The sequence below is a fragment of the Siphateles boraxobius genome, unplaced genomic scaffold (genome assembly GCF_051911475.1).
Source record: "Siphateles boraxobius isolate OS27281-9 unplaced genomic scaffold, OSU_SipBor_1 1, whole genome shotgun sequence".
Taxonomy (NCBI): Eukaryota; Metazoa; Chordata; class Actinopteri; order Cypriniformes; family Leuciscidae; genus Siphateles; species Siphateles boraxobius.
In genome coordinates this window covers 21,102,683-21,114,561 of record NW_027508699.1, presented here as the reverse complement: position 1 = coordinate 21,114,561, position 11,879 = coordinate 21,102,683, and the positions used below count along the sequence as shown (strand labels likewise).

Sequence of the window (11,879 nt, the reverse complement as noted above, 5' to 3'; positions counted from 1 at the left end):
CACAACAGTATTACAATTCTTATCGATGCGTGTAATGGTCGAGTGAAATCGTCGTGTGTTGTATGACCTAGCACTTGAATAGGTTGTTATTTGCAAAATTACTGCAGTCTGGACTCTAGAAAGTGAGTTCTGGGGCCTGTTTCAGAAAAGAGGTTAAGTGAAAACTCTGAGTATGTTAACCCTGAAATTAGGGAAACTCTGGGTTTTCTGTTTCAGAATGGGAGGTAAGTCAAACCTGAGAAAGCAGGGTAAGTCAAGCCCGTTTCTGAAAGAGAGGTAACTTATACTCAGAGTCAGTTACCATGGTAATTTACTCTGTGAACCTAACCTGGTCGAGAGCAGGTTTACTTCCGTAAACCCAGAGTTTATTTCGGTCTCCTCCCCTTTTTTAAAGAGGAAGCGGTGTTTAAACACCTCATTCATTCTTTCGGTACATTTATTCATTGCTGTTTTTTTCCAGAAGTTTTTTAATAAGATGAAGTCTATATAACTTCTTAACTGGCAACTGAAAATACAGTAGATTAGAGTTACATCATGTAGTTCTAAACAAATTCTACAGAATTAAACTGTGGCATTCACTGAAAATCACTGAACTGTGTTCCTCTGTGCACCAGAAGTTGATGGACCTTCCTCCTACTGTTCTTTCACACTCGGGACGGGGGAAAGATAAGAATATCCGTTTATACTTAGATATAAACTTAGATTCTATAGGCTACTCCACATAAATAATGTGAAGAAATGTGATTGTGTAGATTGTTTGATGTGTAGACACATAATATTAATATTTCTGTGGCAGCAGAAACTGTTTCTTCATCCCCATCGTCCTGTGAAGATGAGCATTTGGTTGAGCACACTTTATAATACTATTTGTCCTAATTTCTGGTGTATTGAGTAGGCTACTTACAACTGTCTGGGGTTCTGTTGGGACAGGAGGCTCCAAAAGACAGATATTGCATCAGAATATGTTGGTAGCAACAAAAAACCCAACCCAAAGTAAAATATATGGAAATATAAAAACAGCTTATATAAAAAATAACACATATGTAGACCTCTTACATTTTATGAAGGCACTTGAATCTTCGGGAGTGACTGGCTCTGATGAAGTCCCTCCAGGAATTCCCTCAGCCATTGGCCTTCCAGCATTCAGGCTCAGGGCCATCTCCATCTCCTCTTCATCTCCATCTCCTCTGCATCTCCATTTCCTTCTCCATCTCATCTGCATCTCCATCTCCTCTGCATCTCCATCTCCTTCTCCATCTCATCTGCATCTCCATCTCCTCTGCATCTCCATCTCCTCTTCATCTTCATCTCCATCTCCTCTGCATCTCCATCTCATCTGCATCTGCATCTCCATCTCCTCTGCATCTCCATCTCCTCTTCATCTCCATCTCCTCTGCATCTCCATCTCCTCTGCATCTCCATCTCCTCTTCATCTCCATCTCCTCTGCATCTTCATCTCCATCTCCTCTGCATCTCCATCTCCTTCTCCATCTCATCTGGATCTCCATCTCCTCTGCATCTCCATCTCCTTCTCCATCTCATCTGTATCTCCATCTCCTCTGCATCTCCATTTCCTTCTCCATCTCATCTGCATCTCCATCTCCTCTGCATCTCCATCTCCTTCTCCATCTCATCTGCATCTCCATCTCCTCTGCATCTCCATCTCCTCTTCATCTTCATCTCCATCTCCTCTGCATCTCCATCTCCTTCTCCATCTCATCTGCATCTCCATCTCCTCTGCATCTCCATCTCCTTCTCCATCTCATCTGCATCTCCATCTCCTCTGCATCTCCATCTCCTCTTCATCTCCATCTCCTCTTCATCTCCATCTCCTCTGCATCTGCATCTCCATCTCCTCTTCATCTCCATCTCCTCTCCATCTCCTCTGCATCTCCATCTCCTCTTCATCTCCATCTCCTCTTCATCTCCATCTCCTCTGCATCTGCATCTCCATCTCCTCTTCATCTCCATCTCCTCTCCATCTCCTCTGCATCTCCATCTCCTCTGCATCTCCATCTCCTCTTCATCTCCATCTCCTCTTCATCTCCATCTCCTCTGCATCTGCATCTCCATCTCCTCTTCATCTCCATCTCCTCTCCATCTCCTCTGCATCTCCATCTCCTCTTCATCTCCATCTCCTCTTCATCTCCATCTCCTCTGCATCTGCATCTCCATCTCCTCTTCATCTCCATCTCCTCTCCATCTCATCTGCATCTCCATCTCCTCTGCATCTCCATCTCCTTTGCATCTCCATCTTTGCGAGCCTCTTCCTTCTTTCTGTTGGCTGAGTAGAAGTCAAATGAGAATGAACATTTAATTGTGTTAATTAGAGCTATGTCAAAAATGCTGCTGCACTGCAAGACACTGGATGCTATTTAGTTATTTAATATGTCAAATGTTTGTAAAGTCAGGTAGCCTACATCCATGATATGCTCAAGCCTTACCTGATTGAATTATGTTTTTAAATTTCATTTTCAGCTGCTGCCATGTTCTTTTAATGCCTGCTTTTAATTGCACCTACTTGAAAATTAAAATTAGGTTGAATAACATACTGTTCTTCCAGTTTTACCTCTGATATTATAACAGTTGGGTAAGTTACTCTAAAATAGTTATTGATTACTAACTACAAATGACATCTTCAACAGTGTAATTAGATTAATGTAATAATTACTATCTCGAGAAAGTATTGGTCTACTTATTACTAATTACTTTATAAATCCCATATCAACCTCAACCACTTTAACAATACAAAAAGAGACAATAAACCGCACTTTTAATGCTTTCAAATTTACAATATTCAATTGCATGAATTATTCTTGAATTGATCAGAGTGTAGAGAGAGAAGGTTACATTAAAAATATACCTTTTAAAAATGTTATGTTAAATTGACTATTGTTTTATACAGAATTGTTCTATAGTCTATGCAGTATTTAATGCAAGGACATCATATTTTACTTTATATTACAGAAGAATTAAGAGTAATCCCTTTAATTGAATTACAGTATTTAGATTACTTGGTAATTACACCCAACACTGTATAACAGTAATTAAAATGTAAACTTTGACTTGAGCAACTATTTTCTCCCAAACTAACTCTCTCGATCGCCGCTGCTGCCCTGTTGCTTAAAAAAAATGTTTGCACACTGCTGGTGAGAAATATGCAGACCTCTTTTTGTGTGGCGCTGTTATGGTGACTCATAATATCTGCGCTCCATTGATAATGGCTTTTTATAGTTGTGGTGCACCCGCTTAACTCAGAGTCAGTCAACTTAGAGTTGATTGAACTTACTCATTTCAGCTGTTCTGAAACCGAAAACTCAGAGTTTCCCATCTCAGGGTAAGTCAACTCAGAGTTCAAGTTTTAACTCAGAGTTGGTTGAACCTCCTTATTGAAACGGGGCCCTGTTCAGCCTCTACTTGTAAACGTAAGTTAGCCTGCAGGAAGGAGCACACGCTGAAGGAAACAAAGTTTAGTTTCTAAATTATACGAGCATTTTGTATTAAACTAACTGAATAATTAAACCGGATTTGTCCTTGTAGTACTAAGTTATATAGTTATATGAGGGGGTGAATTTAACAACGTAAGTTAGGCTAAACTTTATTTTTTTGCTTGGTACAAATTGTTCCATTGTTGCGTCCCATCCCCTTTCTGCCTATGTCCACCTCAGCCTAAAATGTAGTAGCACTAGTGTGTAACTTTACTCACATGAAGTTAAAACTTGTTGAAACTATAATTCTGTTATTGCATTCATTTTTGCATTCAGAAAATCACATTATTTTCTGATTACTTGTGGTTTGGACATTTTTCTATAGAAACAATGTTTAATAGTAAGTGTAATACAAATAATGAAGTACCATTTGCTTTTCAGATGTAATGATTATAAAGATAAAGCTGAAAGATAAAGATAAAGCTTTCAGCTGAAACCCACAACCAGATATTGGGACAGTTACCCTAGGAAAGAAGATTTATCTTTAAAAGAATCACATACAATTAAATAATGTGTGTGTGTGTGTGTGTATATATATATATATGAAGAGTTCAGATGCAAAAGCCTTTAAGTGCCATCTGAAATTTTCTTCTAGAATGATGATTTTTATCAAGATCGTATATTTAAGTTCAGTAATTTCACTTAAATGACAATTAATAGGTAATTTTCATTGCCATATAAGTGAAATTACTGAACTTAAATATACAAGCTTGATAAAAATCATCATTCTAGAAGAAAATTTCAGATGGCACTTAGAGGCTTTTGCATCTGAACTCTTCATATATATATATATACACACACAGACATTTTTGCATTAAATCATTTGTCAAAAGTTTTTGTCAAGACATGTGCTTGTTTGGCAGATCTGAGTTTTTCTAACCTCTCAGACAATGCTGCCATACCACATGCATGTCAAACATAGTAACTAAAAGATAAGAAAGAAGTATTAACTTTGACTTAATTAAATTAATTTAAATGCAAAATCTATTGTTATCCTTTCAAACAACCATTACCACTTAAGTGATGAAACACTTGAAGATTAATCTGTGCCAGATGCATGATTTCTAAACCAAAAAAGACAAGACGATTCTAATATTGAAATTATAGAGACAGGATTACATATTGAAAGTGTGCAAGACTAATTGTAACTTTAGTAATAGATTTAGTCAATGCTCTAACATAAAATATAAATATACTACAATACTCTTGCTGCGTGCATGAGATGTAGGATAAAAGAGGTATGGGAACCATTTGGGCCTTTCCCACCATTTGGCATGTGTGAGAAAGTGTTATTTTCTTCATTCACTGTACAAATCTCCAGGATACTTTTGACTATTCAATTTAAAGTGGTAGTTGTCCCCACATAATGTTTCACAGTAAGGTGTTGGATATTAATAGTTGGTAGTATGGCATGTAAAAAATTCACAAAACAATTGGAGGTATGACATGTTGTACAACATTATGTATTGTGTATTTTTACCACCAGATGGCATGCGATAATTGTCTAAAAATATTGTTTCGATAGATTCAACAGTATTCTTGTAAATTATTGTTTTAGATATGTACAAAGTTGAAACTACCTCACATATATTGTGCAAGGAATAACATTATAAGTTTGTTGCAGCTTGTTGATGTTTTTCCCTTTGGAAACGTTTGGTACACCAATTGGAATAACATTGCGTTACAGCCCTTACACAATGACACCATGGTGATAGGGAGGGATTGTTATCTTAGTATCTCCTTCGTTCCCCCTGGAATCATTCCATTTTTATATCCGCAACCATTACTAGACTACAAAATTATGGTTTTAAAATATTTCTTAGTGATATTCTTATTGTTACTGTTAATTATGTATATTCTTATTGTTTAAATCCTATAATCTAAATGGACAGGCAAGATAATGGAAGATAATAAGAATTTGGCAGGAATCTAGTACACAGCCTGGAGCCTCTTCAGTCACCCAACTGGATTTGGCAGCTTAACTGTTGAAAACATCTTCACATTTGTGATTGTCCAGTTCCCACGTTTTTTTGAGTAGCGCATTGTGTATTAATGTGTCTGTGTATATCCTTTTATCGTTATGCTAATGTACATTAAAGTGAGAAAAAAATTATTAACAGTTGTAGTTGGATAACAATTGATGACAACACAATTAAATAATGAGCCACTAATGTAAAACAATGATTTTATTCTGTCATTAGATAAACTGTCTGACAATAAAGGTGCAATAAACAGAACAAGAGGTATATACATGGTTTCAGAAATTCACATTTAAGGAAATCTGTAAACATGAAGAGCTCCAGTAAGGTCATTCGTCTCTGGTAATATTTGTTTAAGAGTCAGAGCAAAAGGCAATAGACCAAACTTTACAATCCCACTTAGAGTATACTTAATAAGTACATGCCCTCAGCTTTTTATTTATTTAAAATACAGCAAAGGTTAATGAATGCTGCAGTTTACCATTAAATAACAGATCATTTGACTCCATAAACACAGAGGCTTATGTTTTGTAACATCCTGAGTGTTGTCTGTTGTTGTGAAAATAATACAATAAAAACAATGACAATTCACAAGTAAAAGAAACAAAAGCACTTTGATATTTTAGTCTGATACAACATTGTACACTAGTAGTGTTATTTTAAAAAGACTACAAAATCCTTCTTCTAAAAGCAACAAACATCTGAAATCTAATGCTGTATTGTTTCTTTAGAGGTATTTCAAGTACTTGCAATGAATATCTGTGTGATATAGAATTCAATAAAATCACATTATCCAAATGTGATAACTCGGAATGTCACCTTTTCCAGTCTGGAATGAAAATAAAAGTAAAGGGAAAAAAAATCATATTTAGTAAAAGATTGCCACAGCAGAACACAAAGAGCACATGGTGAGAAGTACCTTCATTTTAACTAGTCAAAGGCGGATGACTGAGAAGCATCTCCTCCACCGCCTGATTCTTGTGGGTTGCGCAAGTCTATAGAGAGCCTATCGAGATAATCTTCAGACTGCATGATGAACTCAGTCCACTCTTGGCACACTTCATCTATGCCTGGTCCGGTTCCTCCATACACAGGAGGGAGAATAGCCTTCGGAAAGTAACTGCAGAGACTTCGGACATATGAACAGCCATGCATATGAATCTGTAAGGAAAAGCATCACCATAGATATTAAACTGATTAAAACTAATCCTCTTAAAATCCCATATAGCCTACATGTAGTCTACTTAAATGATACTAACCCGTTGTTTGATTTTGTCTGGAAGAAATGGACGGATCATGGCAAAGAAGGGACGGAAAAAAATGGGCTCGTTTATCAAATGGATTCCGCGTACTTTTAAAGGAAAGGAATCCTGCAAGAAAGATTTGATTTTTTTATTTGGTGGATTCATTTTAACTCACTCGATGATGTATTCATATTTATTTTCCATTTATAAAATTAATATTAAAAAGCTAGCTATAAGAGGAGAAGAAACAAAAAAAACAACAACTATATGCTGATAACCAAGTTTTCCTAGATGTTTGGAAGGGGTGTTAAACCTTGATATTTCTTCAGATATTCCATTGATAATTTCTTCACTAAAATGTATCATCTTTAGTGAAAATGTTTAAATTGATACGTACCGTGAGTACAGAAGATATCTTTTTTGCCAAGGAAGGATTTATCTGCAGAGCATGAGCAAAGCACCAATCTTGGAGATCAAAAATCACTTTGAGTCCATTTTTTTGAGTCTCCCACTCTCGAACAATCAACTCTGACGTAATGAGGCTCACACGAAAAACCTCGTAAGCTGTAAATTCTTTGGGGTTCCACTGACCTGAAAACATTGTTTGGAAATGTGTGATATTCCCTATTATAATGGCAGAATTTAAAAAAAAAAAATATATATATATATATATTGTTTGTGTATGTACTTGCCAATTCGATAGATTAAAACTCGACCTCCAGCATCGTCTCGTGATCTCAAAACTCCATGGTAATTGTTTTGGAGAAGTCCAATGATGGATAATGGCCGTAGATCGGCAGTTATTTCTGGACATTCTTGTCTCCATTTATGATAGTTGATTAACAGCTGTTGAAAAACACAAGATCAATTATATATTATTCTAAAGTTATATAAAATATATGTTTTTTTATATATATTTAAGAAAATTATCAGGACAAAAGAAGCATTGCTCATTACATTGATTGTGGTTGGTTTGACATCTAAATGCAATGTCATTCAGAAGAAGAAAAAATGTGTACATTAATTATTGAACATCCAGTTCCTACCTAGTCAGAATGGCTGAAATAACCTCAAAGTTACTTTGACTTAAACTACAGTGTTTGTGGGCCAGATATTTACAGATGTTTACATTAAACAAATAATAAATAGACAAGAAAACATTGGCATAAATATGGTATAAGCTATGATCCACATTTGTATATAAATGAACTGGTGTATATGAACACAATATAAATGGTAAAAGAAGTTAAGATAACTAATAAATAAATAATAATAAACTTGAAAAAAAACTATAAAAACTAAAATAGTGATGATACACTTGGAATAGCATTATGCATTATTTTCTTTTGCATAAATTCGGAAATTACATTTATGAATGGGCGAAGAATACATGGGGGACGTGTAGGCTTTTTAAAAGTACTTTTGTACTTTTAATCAAAAGTAAATTCTCAACCCACACTTTTTGGGGGGCAAATATGTTCACATTAGGGATGCAAAATTACGAGTTAATGAGAATATATTGGAATTAATGGGAATAAAATGGAAATTTGCAAATCTGCAGGTTAACCTATAGCAGGGGACTTAATTGTAGTTTTAAAAAAACATCTTGCCATATAATCTTGGTTAAAACAACCAGATTTAATGCAAATTTAGTCAAATTTCTACCCTGCTCATTCCACTATCACATGCACATACTGCAGGGCTATTGAGGCCACACCCCTGAATCTGCTTTCATTTTTAACGGGACATTTTCTGTAGGGTGGGGGGATGCTTTCATTTTACATTTTAAAAGGGACTTTTTTAGGGGGTGGGGGGTAAATTTTATTCAACATTCCTGTTTATTTGATGTTGAATGAAAACATCGATTAAAGAGTTCTACTCACAAATAAATCAAAGTAAAAAAAATTCAAAGCTCAATCGCAACCTTCCTGCAGAGCCCGTCTACGGAGAGCCTGGCCACTCCCTATTAAGTCCTATTGTACCGAATTTTGGTTGTAGTTCCACCAGAGTTCCACTGGGGGGCGATCGCCCATGAGTGCAAAATGAATGGGAGTCTATGGAGCTAGACGGCTAAATTTGTCTCTTTCACCCGATTGCCGTTGAGAAATCTCAGATTTGATTGTAGATTTTGCAAGTTCAACATGGGTTATAGGTCGAAAGTTGAATGAACGAGTACTTATGTCCTTTCAATTTCTTACAGGTTGAGTTGTTGTTGCCCATTACACGCTAGCATTCTGCTAATGAACGCTAATTGGTCAGTGAAGGACTGATTACAACCAGAGATACCGCTTGATGGCATCGTGGCATCCGAAGCGGGACCAGAATGTGTGTGTGTATTTTCGCCGTGGTCTTTTAAAACAACAAAACAAAAACTCTTCTAGCACGTGTATTTACCTGTGTCAGCGGTGTTGTCGATGCCTCGAGAGAAAAGACAGTGCAGAGCGTGAAAGCACCAAAGTGACTGAAGGATTGCCATAAAGCAGTTCTCTGGTCGTACAATGTGTATGACATCATTGACATTTTAAAAGACTTTTTAAAGCAAATAAGTGACTCTAAAAAATCTAACACCCAGCAATGTTTAATTTCTTTCCATCTTGTTTCGAATACAACATTCAAATTACTAGACAAAAAATTATATCCTGAGAAAAGTGGATTTTTGGGGGGTATAGCTCCCTTGACCTCCATTCATTCTGCAGTCGTCCTGTGAGCGCCCTCATATGGAACCAGAGTGGAACTGCAACCAGTTCAGAAGCCAGAAGTTTACTGAGAGTGGAAGTTCTCCCCTTATTAGACATTCTCTGCTTCCTGTCTCTCTCTTGAAACCAACATGGAAGTGTCTTAAACAGCAATTCATCGACTGGCCGCTAGAGACTGGCTGCAAAAGAGAGTCAATCCCATATAACCCCCATGTTAAAATGCACAACTTTACAGCAGAAAAAATGTGTTTACAGCCTGGTGCAAAAACTGTGAGGCGGGTGAATTTTTTCATAACTCATCCGTTTAAATTATATTAAGCCTTAAAGTTCTGCATAATTAAGGGCGTGGCCACCTCAGTGACAGATGGATTGCCAGTGCTGTAATTACTAGCTGTTTGTCTGCTGTCTGTTAGCCGTCACGTCACCTCAGCTAATCCCGCCTTTTTGCATCTCTTTGTTTATCCGGGAGTGACGTGTTGCCAAGATGGCAACGGCCGGCTCCACCCACTTTGGGCTTCAAAAATGCTCTTCTTAAGAAACCTACAGGTGCCGTCACAGACACTACGCCCATATTTTTTTACAGTCTATGGTTTGCATGCATGTCTGCTTATGACCAAACAAAATGTTTATATTTATGTTTGTATGTGATACAGTTTGCATAAATTACTCCAAAATTTCAATTAATTCCCAAGTTTCAAAATTGGAATATTTCCAAAATTCCTCAGCATAACCGGATATTTTTCACCCCTTTGCAACCCTAGTTCACATAGAGTATTTCAAGGGCCATTGTATGTATGACCTGATATTTTATTCTTATTCAAAACAAGACGATGTGAACATCATGAAGCGCAAAGTCACTTTGGCTAAACAAACTCATGTAATGTAGGTTTCCTTCATACTCAAAGCCAGAGGGCACTCTCTCACAGAAAGTCCAAAATGTACTCATAGAAGTAATAACTTATGACATTCCAGGAAATCCCCTATGGACTAAAGTGTCCAGCTATGGCTGTATAATCACACTATTGCGACAATATATGATTTATTCAATATTTATGTTTTTCAAGCCATCTCAGGGTATTTTTATAACAATAAAGTATATGAATAATAATGCAGTGCTATTAATATACACTATTACAGTGCAGAAGCTATAAAATATGTTTTCTGTGATATATATATATATATATATATATATATATATATATATATATATATATATATATATATTTCCCCCATGATGACATCCATGATGACTTAATGCACAAGTGTTTGTACATGAAACAATCATAAAATTACCATCAGAACAATATAGGAGGGGGGGGGGTGTATTTGTGTAGTGTGTTTGTTTGATGTATTTGATGTCTTAGCCAGTAAAAAGCAAGAGAAGAAAAACCTAAGCCTGCATGTCAATTAAATAGGTATCCTATTTGATTCCTGTCTCCCTCACTTCTGAAGTGATGGTAATACCCCAGCATACATGTGAGAGGTGTTGTGTAATTTCAGCCCGTAGCCTAAATGTTATTGCTAACCAAATCACGTCTCAACAACGGTGTTACTGTCACTACAGAAAGCACGCGCGTCAGTTTACACATTAATTATTTGAGTTCGGTCAAAGTTTAGGTGAAATAGTGTTCCAAACCTTGAACGCCAGAGCCACGTCAAAGTCTCTCGCCTGCAAAAAACGTATCAGAAATTTTTTCGACAAATCCAAGTGTCGAATGTTTTTTTCTGCTTCTGCTTTTTGCCTCAGCTCTGCCAAATACGGCGCAATCCGAACAGAATCGACAGGTAGATTATTTAATTTTTCGATGTTGTCAACTTCCTCAGACTTCATATTTGCGCGAGCCGATCTAGTGTCATTTTCTCCGAGCAACGGTCTCACTTAAAAGGGGGCAGGGAATGAGCCCCTCATCCCAATGAGAACTATAGCCTAATGTTTTTTCACCTTTGTACATGTCAAGTTTCGTCAAACATTAACCAAGCCAACTTTGCAAACTGAATTAAATCTCTGTCGTCCAATAATCAGAGATCAATGTTGACAACAACTTGTAGGCGACCTACGGCGCATTTCATCCAGATGTTTAAGAGGAAGTCAACAAGAGTGTGAAATGAATTAATCATATTGCTGTTCATTTCCACCACTATGAAAAAAGTCCACTGAACTTAAACCCCAAAATCACTAAAGAAAACCCAAAATGTAGAAAAAATATTTGTAAAATTTGTTTTGACCAAATAAATATTTTAATTAATGTTATAGCCTACAGCATATATTTTAATATAATGTTATCCCTGATTTGACATTTATTAACCCTTTCATGCATACATTTCAACCACAGTCAATGTTTATTTCCTACGTGTTTTTATGACTCTAAGCTAAGAGTATGAAAAAGATCTAAACTTCTTTTATTTTTCAGTAAAATAGAAAATCTATTTTTCTTCTTTTAGATTTTCAGATGTCCAGTTAGTTTGTTTTAA

The 11,879-nt window shown here is 36.3% G+C and overlaps 1 protein-coding gene across 1 annotated transcript; it reads right to left on the bottom strand.

Annotated features, from left to right (window-relative positions):
• Positions 1-5,659: 5,659 nt before the first annotated feature.
• ttpa (tocopherol (alpha) transfer protein) lies at positions 5,660-11,541 on the bottom strand. The gene is made up of 6 exons (XM_077228518.1): positions 11,044-11,541; positions 7,404-7,557; positions 7,109-7,302; positions 6,727-6,837; positions 6,387-6,628; positions 5,660-6,296 (listed from the first exon to the last, which is right to left on the bottom strand). Exons 1-5 carry the CDS (start codon positions 11,236-11,238, stop codon positions 6,398-6,400), a joined length of 885 nt encoding a protein of 294 aa, XP_077084633.1. The 5' UTR covers positions 11,239-11,541; the 3' UTR covers positions 5,660-6,296; positions 6,387-6,397.
• Positions 11,542-11,879: the final 338 nt, after the last annotated feature.